Source organism: Dipodomys spectabilis, unplaced genomic scaffold, assembly GCF_019054845.1.
Source record: "Dipodomys spectabilis isolate Male_0828 unplaced genomic scaffold, ASM1905484v1 ptg000004l, whole genome shotgun sequence".
Classification (NCBI taxonomy): domain Eukaryota; kingdom Metazoa; phylum Chordata; class Mammalia; order Rodentia; family Heteromyidae; genus Dipodomys; species Dipodomys spectabilis.
This window is the reverse complement of record NW_024870681.1, coordinates 11,303,384-11,318,856: the sequence shown is the minus strand read 5'-3', so window position 1 is coordinate 11,318,856 and position 15,473 is coordinate 11,303,384. Positions and strand designations below refer to the sequence as shown.

At 42.0% G+C, this 15,473-nt stretch overlaps 1 protein-coding gene and 1 pseudogene across 1 annotated transcript; both read left to right on the top strand.

The window, feature by feature from the left end:
- Positions 1-932: 932 nt before the first annotated feature.
- Positions 933-1,869, top strand: LOC122119301 (olfactory receptor 4D2). The gene has a single exon (XM_042693379.1). It carries the CDS (start codon positions 933-935, stop codon positions 1,866-1,868), a length of 936 nt encoding a protein of 311 aa, XP_042549313.1. The 3' UTR covers position 1,869.
- Positions 1,870-11,149: 9,280 nt separating this feature from the next.
- On the top strand, positions 11,150-12,040 carry LOC122119792 (annotated as a pseudogene).
- Positions 12,041-15,473: the final 3,433 nt, after the last annotated feature.

The following is a 15,473-nucleotide window of genomic DNA, read 5'->3' as shown; positions in this document are numbered from 1 at the left end:
GGTTCCCTGTAAGAATTTTCATAGCCTATCACCATTCACCCACCCTGCAGCCAATGGCAGCTCCTCAGCAAATACTGACTAGGACAAGAAAATACACATCCATGGCCCTAAAAACTTTTGATTGAATTGTGCAGTAAATCCATATAGTACATGGAAAGTCTGTTGACATTTGGACATGTTAAGTGTACAAATACTTCAACAAACTAAGAGCTCAGAAGCAGAGAGATGTCTATTTTTGTTGTTGTTGTTGGTCGTGGGGCTTGAACTCTCGGCCTGGGCATTGTCCCTCAGCTCTTCAGCTCAAGGCTAGCGCTCTACCAACTGAGCTACCGCACCACTTCAGGTTTTCTGGTGGTTTATTGGAGATAAGAGTTTTACGGACTTTCCTGCCCAGGCTGGCTCTAAACCACGATCCTCAGATCTCAGCCTCCTGAGTAGCTAGGATTACAAGCGTGACCCATCGGCGCCCAGTGAGAGAAGTCTTTAGAATAGACTATGTCCTAGAATTCATGTGAGTCTTTCTGTTTAAGCCCATAGAAAATTCAACTGAGCCTCGTGGTGGCTAACTTACAGATGTGGAAATGGACCTCTTGATAAAACCAGTGAGTGAAGTCTGAAGAAAATGGAAGACCTGAACTCCACTCCTCATCTGCCTTAATTCAAGTGCCTTCCCACCTCTGTGTCAAACTGTGAATGGCAGGTTGCATGTTCTCCTGGACGGTTTTCAAGTATCTCATGAACATGTCCTCCAGCACCCACTTACCAGCTCTTCAGAGACAAAGGCAGCCATAGATCTCAGGGTCTGCCCATGAGACTCATTCTCATACAGATGTGAACAACTTGGCTCTGAGCCTCTGCACACCAGAAGGGCACTGCAGACCCTATGCATCTATATCTAGGGTTCCTTCCTCTAGGTTGATGGAGAAGACAGCATGGAACCAGAGAACTTCACATGGGTGTCAGAATTTGTCTTGCTGGGACTGTCACAGACCTGGGAGCTCCAGCTTTTCCTGTTTCTGGTCTTCCTGTTTGTCTATACCACCACTGTTGTGGGAAACCTCCTCATCATTGTCACAGCCACTGCAGATGCTCGGCTCCACACCCCCATGTACTTTCTGCTTCGCAATCTGGCTGTGTTAGACCTCTGTTTCTCCTCAGTCACAGCCCCCAAGATGCTGGTGGACTTCCTGTCTGAGAAGAAAACCATCTCCTACCAGGGCTGCATGGCCCAGCTCTTCTTCTTCCACTTCCTGGGAGGTGCCATGGTCTTCTTCCTCTCTGTGATGGCCTATGATCGCCTCATTGCCATCTCCAGGCCACTCCACTATGTCACCATCATGAACACTCAGCTCTGTGTGGGACTGGTGGTGACAGCATGGGTAGGAGGCTTTGTTCATTCCATTGTGCAACTCTCGCTGATGCTCCCCTTGCCATTCTGTGGCCCCAATGTCCTAGATAACTTCTACTGTGATGTTCCTCAAGTACTGAGGCTCGCCTGCATGGACACCTCCCTCTTAGAGTTGCTCATGATCTCCAACAGTGGCATGCTAGATGTCATTTGGTTCTTCCTCCTCCTCATCTCCTACTTGATCATCCTAGTGATGCTCAGGTCCCACCCAGGGGAGGCGAGGAGGAAGGCAGCTTCCACCTGTACCACACACATCATCGTGGTGTCTATGATCTTCATTCCAAGCATTTACCTCTATGCCCGTCCCTTCACTGCCTTCCCCATGGACAAGGCTGTGTCCATCAGCCACACGGTCATGACCCCCATGCTCAACCCCATGATCTACACCCTGAGGAACCAGGAGATGAAGGCAGCCATGAATCGATTAACCAGGCGCCTATTCAGTTGGTACAAGAAATGAACTTCAAATGGATTGCCCTTAAATGACAAATCCCTGTAAGAATGTGGTATCTCATTGGAAAGTGTGGCAAAGTCTCTATAAAATACAATGAATCTTGAGGACCTATTCCTGTTTCAGGTACTTTTACACTTTGACACAATCTCATAAGACTATTAGTGGACGGGCTAGAGATGATGGATGACGCCTGCCATCGCAGGTAATGGAAGACAGATATTGGGAGGGTAGGAGTTCAATTCCACTTGAGACAAAGTGTAAGTGAGACTCTGAACAAATAACCAGGCCTGGTGATGAAGGTGTGTAATCCCAGTTACACAAGTCTAAGGTCTCAGAGTCAGCTTGCCGATTAAGGCCCTGCCTTGTGTCCCTACCTGTTATGTTTCTATTTCCCTGAAGCTGTATTGTTTTCCAGTGTGACATACAATTCCCACCCCAGTTGCAACAATGTCATTACACTCCTTCTTTGAATGGGACTCTCCCCCCCAGTTCCTGTATGTAACATCTTCCTAACACCTCTTCTTGGAACTGACCCTACCCTCGAATTCCCATAGTCTATGTAATGTGACTGCCCCTAAAATTCTGTTTAAATTCAGCCTACATCTGTCCATGGCTGCTGCCTCCATTCCTGCTTGGAGCATCCCGGCAGGTCTGTCCCCCAGTAAAGCCTTGAGCTCCTATTGGTCACTCTTGCTCTCCTCTTATTTCTTTTCTTTTTTGGGGGGGGGGATCTGGTCGTGGGGCCTGAACTCTGTGCCTGGGCGCTATCCCTCAGCTCTTCAGCTCAAGGCTAGTGCTCTACCACTTGAGCCACAGAACCACTTTGGCTTTTTTTCTTTTTGCTTATGTGGTGCTGAGGAATCGAACTCAGGGCCTCATGCATGCAAGGCAAGTGCTCTACCACTGAGCCACTTTCCCAGCCCCTCGCCTCTCATTTCTTACAGTAAGAAGCGGATAAGAGGCGGAAGGTCCTAAAGGCCAGTCATGGACATAAAAGCAAAACCTTATTTTATTTTTAAGTTTTTTATTGTGAAAATACTGTACAGAGGGGTTACAGTTACATGAGCAAGGTAATGAGTACATTTCTTATCAAGCATTGTTATCTCCTCCTTTGTTTTTCCCCTACCATCCCTTCCCTCCCATCTTCACAACTACACTGCCCCCACCCCCCACCTAAATTGTAAAGTTCATTTTTTGTCATAACGACTTGTACATCTCATTGTTGCAATGAGTCCACCTGTATCCCTATTTAAACTATTTGTTTTTTCCCTTCCCCTCCCCAAATTATACCAACATCAATACAGTGAAAACATGGGTTATTCTGTGTGGAGGGACACACAAAGCAACAACAAAAAAAATCATGTGGTACCTTATAAATACATTAGAAACAATAGCAAGCAAGAAAAAAACCACTTGTGTCCTTATCTTGGGGTTCATTTCGCTTAACATCATCTTATCTCACCTTTTTCTGTTTGTCTCATACATTTACTAGTTATTGCAAATAAGGGAACCCATGGGACTGATGTTTCTTTGGGCCTGGCTTACTTAATACAATTTTTTCCAAGTCTTTCCATTTCCTAACAAATGGGGCAATGTCATTCTTTCTGATGGAGGCACAGAATTCCATTGTGTATATATACCACATTTTCTCGATCCATTCATCTACTGAGGGGCATCTAGGTTGGTTCCATATCTTAGCTATGGTAAATATGCTGCAATAAACATAGTTGTGCTGGTAAAAACCTTATTTTAAAAGTAACCAAAAGAAAAATGTGCTTGAGGTGTGGCTTAAGAGGCAGAGTGCCTGACTAGTAAGTATATGGCACTGAGTTCTAACTTCAGTATCACAAAACATAGATAAAACTAGCAGAAAATATCATCATCATCATCATCGTCATTCATCATCATCTCAAATGGTTTTAGTATGAAGACCCAGTGACTTGCTCAATGATAATAGTACATGAATGGTAAAACTTGCTTCCACTAATTTGAAGATGCCAAATATGGAGATGCTTGAAACTTAGAATGTCCCACAACCTCCTTGAAAGCCTGCAGAATTCCTCATCTGTTGATTATATCTATGTTCAGTGGTTATCGGCTTCATATTAACTCCAGCACATTAGAATTCTTTTCTGGTCCCTGTCTTCCACCTTATTCCCCTCCATAGTATTGAGAAAGTGGTCTGACTTTCAACATTGTCTAAATATTTCCCTTAAGAGCATTTGGCCTTTACTTATTTATTTTTGCAATTTTTTATTGTGATTAAATGATTATGTAAATTTCACAGTATTGTGGGATAGTGATATTTAGTTAAAGTCACAAACATATTGTAACCTTCATGGGGCAAATTGTCTTTATCGTGGTCTTTATAGAGTTTATGAGTTCTATGAGCTTTGACAATAGTTATTTCTTCCACGTTGGTGATCTGTACATTTCTTTTGCTTAGTGTCAGCTGTTCCCTCTTTCCCTCCCTCCCATCGCTGCCATTGAGTTACTTAGTTTGTTTTGATCAATGTCCAGTGCAGCTGATGGGTCCCACTGTTGTATGTTTTCCCCTGTTTCCCTCTGTTTCTGTGTCATCCTCCTAGTTTCCCTCCGATGTGCACATATATACCATATATGTGGTCAGCAGCATGGGGTCATTTAGTAATGATTTGACCAGATGAGTGGAGGTCCTTTGTTTCTCGAGTCTTGTTTACTTTGACATTTCACCTTACTTTTTGGATTTAACATCCACTTACCAGAGAGACCATGTGCTCTTGGCTTACCTCACTCAACATGATTTCTTCTAGTTCCAACCATTTCCCTGTGAATAGCATTATTTTGTCCTTTCTAATGGCTGCATAATATTCCATTGTATGTAGATACCATGATTTTTGGATCCATTCATCTGTAGTGGGGCATCTGGGTTGTTTCCATATCCTAGCTATTGTAAACAGTGCTGCAATAAACATGGAGGTGCATGTGTCCTTGTATCCTGGTTCCTGTTGTTCAGAATAGATGCCTAGGAGTGGTATGGCTGGGTCATAGTGGAGGTCAATATTTAGCTTTCTGAGACCCTTCAGAATGTACAAATGGGTCATAGCAGAGGTCAATATTTAGCTTTCTGAGGACCCTTCAGAATGTACAAATGTACATTCCCACCAGCAGTATAATAGGGTTCCTTTTTCTCCACATCCCCTCCAGCATTTGTTGTTGGCTGACTTTAGGATGAGGGCCATTTTGACTGGGGTAAAGTGGTATCTCAGGGTTATCTTTATTTGTATTTCTCTTACAATCAGGGATGGTGAACATTTCCTCATGTGTTTCTTTGCCATTTTTATCTCTTCTTCTGAGACGTCTCTCTTTAATTCCTTTGCCCATTTAGTAATTGGTTTGTTGGGTTTGGAAAGGATTAATTTCTTTTTTTTTGGGGGGGGGGGGGTCCGGTCATGGGACCTGAACTCTGGGCCTGGATGCTGTCCCTCAGCTCTTCAGCTCAAGGCTACCACTCTACCACTTGAGCCACAGCACCACTCCCGGCTTTTTTCTTTTTGCTTATGTGGTGCTGAGGAATCGAACCCAGGGCCTCAGGCATGCAAGGCAAGCGCTCTACCACTGAGCCACCTTCCCAGCCCGGAAAGATTAATTTCTTGAGTTCCCTGTATATACTGGATAATAACCCTTTGTCTGATATATTGCTGGTAAATATTTTCCCCAGTTAGTTGGCTGTCTTTCTAGTTTGGTTGCTACATCTTTAGCTGTGCAGAAACTTTCTATTTTAAGGTAGTCCCATTTAAGTCTCTCTCCAATTTGTTGTGACCCTGGAACTCTGTTCAGAAGTTCTTGCCTGTGCCTATAAGTTCAAATGTCTCTCCTACTCTGTCCTGCAGCAGTTTCAGAGATTCAGGTTTGATGTTAAGGACTTTAATCCATTTTGAGTTGATGTTAATGCAGGCTGGGGTCCACTTTTAGTTTTCTGTATGTGGCTGCCCAGTTTTCCCAGCACAAGTAGTTGAAGAGTCTGTGCTTCTTCCACTGTATGTCTTTGGCTCCTTTGTCAAATATCAGCTGACTGTAGGCATGTGGTTTTATTTCTGGATCTTCTATTCTATTCCATTGGTCTTCTGGTCTGTTTTTGTGGCAGTACCAAGCTGTCTTTGTTATTATGGCTCTATAGAAGTTTGAAGTCTGGCATCGAGATCCCTCCCATGTTTCTTTTTTGCCTAGAACTATTTTGGCTATTCTAGGTCTTTTGTTTTTGCATATGAATTTTTGGACCATTTTCTGTATTTTAGTAATGAACATCACTGGGATTTTAATACGAATTGCATTGAATTTGTATATTAATTTTGGCAGTATGGCCATTTTCACTATATTAAGTCTGCCTATCCAAGAACATGGAAAGTCTTTCCATTTCCTGGTGTCTTCTGTAATTTCTTTCTCTATGTTTTTATTCTTCTCATTAAATAGTCCTTTTACATCTTTTGTTAGGTTAATTCCTAAATATTTAATTTTTCTGAGGTTATTGTGAATGGGGTTGTGTCCTTGATTTTCCTTTCTGCTTGTACATTGTTGGTGTACAGAAAGGCAACTGATTTTTGTGGGGTGATTTTGTATCCTGGTACTTTGCCAAAGTGGCTTATAAGTTCTAAGAGTTTGGGGGTGGAGTCTTGGGGATCATGGAGGTATAGTATCATGTCATCTGCAAAAAGGGATAGTTTAACTTCTTCCTTCCCTATGCAGATCCCTTTAATGTCTTTTTCTTGCCTTATTCCTCTGGCTAAGGATTCCACAACTATATTGAAGAGGAGTGGAGAAAGTGGGCATCTTTGCCTTGTTCTTGATTTTAGGAGAATTGGTTGTATTTTCCCCATTAAGTATAATATTGGCTATTGGTATGTCAGATATGGCTTTTATTGTTTTAAGGAATGTTCCTTCTAGTCCTATATTCTCCAGAGCTTTTAACATGAATGAATGTTGTATCTTATCAAAAACCTTTTCTGCATCAATGGAGATAATCATGTGGTCCTTGACCTTGGATCTGTTGATGTGATTACATTTATTGATTTACATATGTTAAACCATCCCTGCATCTCTGGGATGAAGCCTACTTGGTCATGATGTATGATTTCTTTGATGTGTTTCTGGATTCTGTTGGCTAGAATTTTGTTAAAGATCTTTGTATCTATGTTCATCAAGGAGAATGGTCTGTAGGTCTCTTTTTTGTTGGATCTTTGCCTGGTTTGGGGATGAGTGTAATATTGGTTTCATAGAATGAGTTTGGGATTGCTCCTTCTGTTTCTATTTCTCTGAAGAGCTTGGGGAGTAGGGTATTAGTCCCTCTTTAAAGGTATTATAGAATCCCGTAGTGAATCCTGGGCTTTTCCTTGTGGAAAGACTTCTGATTGCTTCCTTGATCTCATTGTAAGATATTGGCTTATTTAATTGATTTCTTCTTTGCTCAGTTTGAGCAACTTGTATTTCTCTAAAAATGCATCCATTTCTGCTAGGTCTTCTTTCTTTACTGAGTATAGCTTTAGGAAATAGATCTTTATAATTGTTTGGATGTCTTAGTATTTGTTCTAATTTTTCCCATGGCATCCCTGATCTTACTGATTTGAGTTTCCTCTCTTCTTTTTTTAATCTTGCCAAAGGTCCATCAATTTTATTATTTTTTTCCAAAAAAAACAGCTTTTTGTTTTATTATTATTCTGTTTATTTATTTATTTATTTTTGTGGGTCGTGGGGCTTGAATTCTGGGCCTGGGCGCTGTCCCTCAGCTCTTCAGCTCAAGGCAAGTACGCTACTGCTTGAGCTACAGTGCCACTTCCAGTTTTCTAGTGGTTTAATGGAGATAAGAGTCTCACGGACTTTCCTGCCTGGGCTGGCTTTGAACTGCCATCCTCAGATCTCAGCCTCTTGAGTAGCTAGGATTACAGGTGTGAGCCACCGACGCCTGGCTTGTTTTATTTATTATTTTATTGGGTGGGTCCGGTCGTGGGGCCTGAACTCTGGGCCTGGGCACTGTCCCTCAGCTCTTCAGCTCAAGGCTAGCGCTCTACCACTTGAGCCACAGCACCACTTCTGGCTTTTTTTCTTTTTGCTTATGTGGTGCTGAGGAATTGAACCCAGGGCCTCATGCATGCAAGGCAAGCACTCTACCACTGAGCCACCTTCTCAGCCCTTGTTTTATTATTTTTATTTATACTTTTCTTAGTCTCTATCTCATTGATTTCAACTCTTAATTTGATTATCTCACTCCATCTAGTAACTTTAGATTCAACTTTTTCATGTTTTTCTAGCAGCTTTAATTGCAACATGAGATTGTTTACTTGGTCTGTTTTATTTTCTTGATGTGGGCACTGAAGGTAACAAATTTGCCCCTTGGGACTGCTTTTTGCTTGTGATGTGTCCTCATTTTCATTGAATTGTAGGAACTTTTTAATTTCTTCTTTAATTTCTGCTGTTACTCAGGTGTTGTTCAGAAGTGTGCTGTTCAATTTCCATGTATGTGAGTAATTTCTACGGTATGCTTTGTTATTGAGAACTAGCTTGATTCCACTGTGGTCAGATAGGATACGGGGGATTATGTCAATCCCCTTGTATTTGCTTAAGTTCCTTGTATAAACTATGATATGGTCTATTTTGGAAAAAGTTCCATGAGCTGCTGAGAAGAATGTGTACTATGTCATTTTAGGGTGGAAAGTTCAGTAAATGTCAGTTAGTTCCACTTGAAATATGTCCTTACTTAATTTGGTAGCTTCTTTGCCAATCTTCTGGTTGATAGTCCTGTCCTTTGGTGAGAGTGGGGTATTAAAGTCTCCTTGTATTATAGTATTTGGATCTATTTTATTCTGTAAGTTTGAGAGTGTTTGCTTACCATATTTGGGTGCTCCAATATTTGGGGAGTATAAGTTGATAATGGTAATATCTTCTTGGATTGTTCCCTGTATTAATATGTCTTTTTGTATTGATTTTAATGAAAAGTTTATTTTGTCAGATATCAGGATAGCTACTCCTGCTTTCTTGCTGGAGGCATTTGCCTGTTAGCTCTTTCTTTTTTTTTTTTATTTGTGAACATACTGCACAGAGGGGTTACAATTACATGGGCAGGACAATGCGTACACTCCTCACCAAGCATTGCAGCCTCCTCCTTTGGTTTACCCTTCACATCCCTTCCCAGCCTCCCTTCTCCCCCTGTTAGCTCTTTCTCCAACCCTTCACTGAGTTTGTTTGTATGTTTGGCTGAGAGGTAGGTCTCCTGAAGGCAACAGATGGTTGAGTCTTGTTTTTTAATCCAATCTGCAGTTCTTTTTCTTTTGATTGGTTAATTGAGCCGTTAATATTTATGGTTATTATAGAGAGATGCATTGTGTTTCCCATCAATTTCCTATTTTCCTAAGTTTTTCGTCTTTCCTTTCCTCCTGTGCTTACTAAGTTGGACTTCTAGTGATACCTGTCTGATGAGGATTCCTGTTCTTGATTGCTTTCTACGGGTTGTGTTCTCCAATGCTGGCTTATTGTTTATGAATTCATGTAGTTTTTCTTTACTATTAAAAATTTTAGTTTCTCCATCAAATATGAATGCTAGCTTTGCTGGGTATATCAGTCTGGGCTAGCAGTTACTGGTTCTCAAGGCTCAGATCGTACTTTCCCAGGCCTTTTTTGCATTCAGTGTCTGTGTAGAGAGATCTGAAAGGATTCTGATTTTTTCCCCATTATACTATAGCTCCTTCTTTGTTTTTGCTGCATGCAAGATTGTTTCTTTATTATTCAGATCTATCATTTCTACTATAATGTGCCTGGAAGTGTTTCTCCTGCGATCCTGCTTGTTAGGTGTTCTATATGCTTCTGTTACATAGGTAAAATGTTCTCTTTTAATATGGATGTATTGTATTTAATATGTGTAAATATGTTGTTCAATCCTGATTCTATCTATAGAGAGCATTTTAGGGAGCTTTTATTAGTTGAACTTAAGCTTTGGGCACTAGACAGGTAGTAAATATTATAACAAGAAAGACACACGATCACTTCAGGATTTAGAAAGGTTTCCTGGGCTGCTGTGTGAAAGGTAGATGAGAGTAGAAGCAAGGGAAAGGATGGTAGGCAGCAGATAATAGATTGCAGTAGGACAGGGGAAATTGAACAGGGGTATGGAGAGACTTCTTTCATTTCACCTGGCCACTATCTCTCTCATGTCCTGCTCCAATAGGGTTTATTCCCTCCGGGACCCCAACATTCTCTGTCCCCCTCTTTCATCTCTCCTATTGCCCCATTTACCTCTTCCTTTTCAGCCTTCCATTACTTCATCTATTCCAATTTATTGGAGTTGAATAACACCTTTGTTTGTCCTTTGCCCTTAGATTTTGTAACATATGCTTTAAAAAATTGTCCTTTCAGAAGAGTTCTCTGAGTACTCTTCAGGTGATGCTCATCACAGATTTTTAAATTTCATGAATCTCTCCACTTCATGTCCATCTTGTCTACAGACCCAGAGGAGCCTGTTCACTGAGAACAGAAAGGAATTGCATAAATTATGCATCCAGTTGTGCTGAGGGACCCTGCAAGAATTTTCATAGCTTATAACTATACATCCACCCTGCAGCCACAGCAGTTCCACAGCAAATACTGACTATGACAAGGATGGACACTGCTGGGTACAAAACAAGTTGGGAAATTTAGGATCCTAGGACCCTAGGATCTTTTGACTGAATTGTGCACTAAAACCACAGGTACGTGGAAAGTCTGTTGACATTTTGATGTGTTAAATATGTGAATGCTGCTAAAAACTTAAAGCTTAGACACAGAGAGACATCTTTAGAATAGGAGTCTTCACAAAGTAAGTAGTGATTGCCATATATTCTTGCAGTCTTTCTAGAATTCATGTAAGTCTTTCTGTTTAAACCTACAGAAAATTCAGCTGAGCCTCTCGGTGGCTAACTTACAGGTGTGGAAATGAACCTCTTGATAAAACCAGTGAGTGAAGTCTGAAGAAAATGGAAGACCTGAACTCCACTCCTCATCTGCCTTAATTCAAGTGCCTTCCCACCTCTGTGTCAAACTGAATGGCAGGTTGCATGTTCTCCTGGACGGTTTTCAGGTATCTCATGAACGTGTCCTCCAGCACCCACTTACCAGCTCTTCAGAGACAAAGGCAGCCATAGATCTCAGAGTCTGCCCATGAGGCTCATTCTCATACAGATGTGAACAACTTGGCTCTGAGCCTCTGCACATCAGAAGGGCAGCTGCTCACCTTATGCATCTATATCTAGGGTTCCTTCCTCTAGGTTGATGGAGAAGACAGCATGGAACCAGAGAACTTCATGTGGGTGTCAGATTTGTCTTGCTGGGACTGTCACAGACTTGGGACCTCCAGCTTTTCCTGTTTCTGGTCTTCTTGTTTGTCTATACCACCACTGTTGTGGGAAACCTCCTCATCATTGTCACAGCCACTGCAGATGCTTGGCTCCACACCCCCATGTACTTTCTGCTTCGCAATCTGGCTGTGTTAGACCTCTGTTTCTCCTCAGTCACAGCCCCCAAGATGCTGGTGGACTTCCTGTCTGAGAAGACAACCATCTACCAGAGCCGCATGGCCCAGCTCTTCTTCCACTTCCTGGGAGGTGCCATGGTCTTCTTCCTCTGTGATGGCCTATGATCACCTAATTGCCATCTCCAGGCCACTCCACTGTCACCATCATGAACACTCAGCTCTGTGTGGGACTGGTGGTGATGGCTTGGTCAGTAGACGTTGTCCACTCCATCATCCAGCTTTCTCTGATGCTCCCCTTGCCATTATGTGGCTCTAATGTTCTAGATAACTTCTACTGTGATGTTCCTCAAGTCCTGAGGCTCGCCTGCATGGACACCTCCCTCTTAGAGTTGCTCATGATCTCCAACAGTGGCATGCTAGATGTCATTTGGTTCTTCCTCCTCCTCATCTCCTACTTGATCATCCTAGTGATGCTCAGGTCCCACCCAGGGGAAGCGAGGAGGAAGGCAGCTTCCACCTGTACCACACACATCATCATGATGTCTATGATCTTCACTCCAAGCATTTACCTCTATGCCCGTCCCTTCACTGCCTTTCCTATGGACAAGGCTGTGCCATCAGCCACACAGTCATGACCCCCATGCTCAACCCCATGATCTACACCCTGAGGAACCAGGAGATGCAGGCAGCATTGAAGAGATAAGGGATGCATGGGTTGCTTTGTAAAAACAAATGACCCTGGGTAAGCCTCTTTTCTTTTGCTTGTTTTTGTTGTTTGTGCTGGTCCTGGAGCTTAAGCTCAGAGCCTAGAAGCCATCCCTGAGCTTTTTTGCTCAAGGCTAATCCTCCATCACTTGAGCCACAACTGCACTTCTGGCTTTTGGGTGGTTAATTGCTGATAAGAGTCTTGTCTTTCCTGTCTGGGCTGTCTTCAAACTGTAATGCTCAGATCTCAGCCTCCTGAGTAGCTTAGGTTATAGATGTGAGTCATGGGTGCTTGGCTTGCTTGTTCTTTTTGTAACTTGAACAAGCCTATTATATCTGCTTATTCATGTGTCTGTATTTGCTGCCTTGTATATGCAGAGAATGGGTTTTGAAACTTGGGAATGTACTCTGATTTTTAGTCAAGGGAAAGTGTTATCTTTGTGGTAAAGGCTTATGATAAAGCATTCTAACATTCTTGCAAATATGAGAAACATTTACTTGTTCCTGGAGAATCACATTCTCACTTGTCTCTTCCTGATCAATACAGAGTTTTCTTTTATGATGACAGCATTTCCTCCTGAAGTGCATTGTTACTTTCTATTGTATCTCTTCTCAGCATCTCCTTTTGGCTTGAGTTGAGAATAGTGGCTGTAGCTAATGATTTTTAGTCCTTAGTTGGAAGCTCTCATCCTCAGCTACCAAAGTGACATGCTCAGATGATCTACCTCAACTGTTGGTCTCATGGTAGCTTCCTTATCAAACTGGTATAAAACAATGCAGTCCCAATAGTGTCACAGATTTTTTTTTTTATAAGATACAAATAAAATTGGTGAAAAAACATTTTGGAAATCATAGAACCTATGTGAAAAATCATTATTATCTTGACATTTATACCTTCATTTGGGAATTTTTTAGCCAATACCAGGGTTTGATCTCCGGACCTCACATTTGTTCAGCTTCATGCCTGGTTGGTACTTTACCACTTAAGCCATCTCTCTAGCCTAGGTTTTTGCTGGTTATTCTGGTGAAGAGTTTCATGGACTTTTCTGTCTGGGCTGGCTTCAAATCACAAACTTCTGCATCTCAACTTTCAGCCTGTGTTCCACTTGTCTAGTTGAGAGTTGTATGTGTACTTGTCCAGAGTTCTTTTTTATTAACTTGATTCTGATGTTCAATATGGTGGTGAGACTAACAATGGCAATGCCTTTATAGAAATTAGAAAAAGACATCTACTTCACCAGTTTGATATAACTTGACACCAGAACATACCACTTAGAAGTACAATACAGGCTGGATTTCAGCCTCTCATATCCACTCTTGGTCAAGTCCAGGAATAGACCAATATGGCTGGAGTATAGCAATGAAACTTTTTGTTGCTGGTGGTAGTGGTGGTGGTCCTGGGGTTTGAATTCAGGGCCTGGGTACTGCTCCTGAGTCTCTTTGTGCTCAAGGCTAGTGCTTTACCACTTGTGTCATGGCGCCACTTCAGACTTTTTGAGTAGCTTATTGGAGATAAGAGCCTCACAGGGATTTTTCTGCCCAGGCTGGCTTCCAACCACAATCCTCAGATCTCAGCCTACTGAGTACCTAGGATTACAGGCCTGAGCCACTGGTGGCCAGTGCAATGTAGCTTTTTATTTCACAGCTCTGAGACATCTATAAACTACATAAACATTTTCTTGCTTCTCTTGCATTCTTTTTCTTTTTCCTCTTCTGTTGGTACTGGGGCTTGAATTCAGGGCCTTACACTTTTGCTTGGCTTTTTCACTCAAGATTTAGCTGTCTCTGCTTTTGTTTTTCAGTTGTGGGCCTTGACTTCAGGACCTTGGTGCTGTCCCTAAGGCTCTTTGTCAAGGCTAGTGCTCTACCACTTGAGCCACAGTGCCACTTTCAGTTTTTGAGTGGTTTATTGTCAACCTCAACGTTCTGATCATGAGAATAGGGCCAAGGATTCCATTTCCAGAATCCCTGGGGACACAGAAAGACCCTGTTATGTCACCACTGTCTTGATGGGGGCAATTGGAACAGAGTAGATAAAGAAATCTAATTAGGATGTGGTCAGCAGCTCTACCACGTCTAGTTTCAGGCTGACCAGAGGAGGGTAAGAGGGAGGTTCTTGGGTATTATAGTTGAAAGAAGCTGGAAGCTTCCTTCATGGACCAACATCTAGATATCAGAATGTCAGGGTCAGGCTTGCAACAACCTCCATTGACTCAGCACCAGCCTGGCCAAAAGCACCAGATTCTGACAAATGTAAAGGCACAAATCCATTTCCTGATCCAAGAGCTATGACAGGCTGGACCAAAACAAATACATTCAGTTCATAAATCATATTCAGGCCCAATATGCCCTGTTATGCATGGAGGCTATGTGAGTAATACAAAATAGGTATGTCTCATTTTTGTATGGCACTTATAGACCTGCAGGGGGCTGGAGCTTCATCAAATCCAACCAAAGGGACATAAGTAGATAATGTATATAACAATGTTAAGATCTGAGCAGGCTTTGGCCACAGGTAGCAGCCTCTTGCCCCATAGCACTGCACCTCCTGTGTTTAAACAGTTGGTTGGGTACAAATGATGCTAGCACAGTAATTATAAAGACAAAAATACAAGTTGAGCATCTTCAATTCTGTTGCTTTATATGGCCAACAGAGTTTTAACTTACGTTTAAAATGTAAAACGGGGCTGGGAAGTTGGCTCAGTAGTAGAGTGCTTGCCTCGCATGCATGAGGCCCTGGGTTTGATTCCTCAGCACTACATAAGCAGAAAAAAAGCCAAAACTGGTGCTGTGACTCAAGTGGTAGGGTACTAGCCTTGAGCTGAAGAGCTGAGGGACAGCACCCAGGCCCAGAGTTCAGGCCTCACAACCAACAACAACAAAAAAGTAAAACAGTGAATAAGGGCAAACTGTGAAGTATCTTTAAGTGTCAAATTTACTTCACTCTTGTAATTTTTTTTTTTTTGGTCGGTCATGGGGCTTGAACTCTGGGCCTGGATGATGTCCCTCAGCCCTTCAATTCAAGGTTAGTGCTCTACCACTTGAGCCACAGCGCCACTTCCTCAAATTTATTTCACATATAAAATAGTTTACTGAATTCTAATCATATTTTTAAGATTTAAGCTCCTCCTTTTTAAACTTTTACTTGTTCATTTTGGCAACTTCTTTTTTTTATCCCCACAATTGAATCCAGGGTCTCATAGGTGCTAGGCAAGTACTCTATCCCTAGGTAGTACTCTCTGCCTTAATTGCTCATTTAAAACCTTACCTGTTTCTTGTGAAGGTAATGGAGCTTGAACTTAGGACCTCATGTTCTCAATTGTCTTTTTTTGCTCAAGGTTGATGCTCTACCGTTTGAGCCACGCTTCCAGTTGGACCTATTTCTTAATTATAAAGTGTTTATTCATTTATAAAGCTTGCAGCTTGTGAAC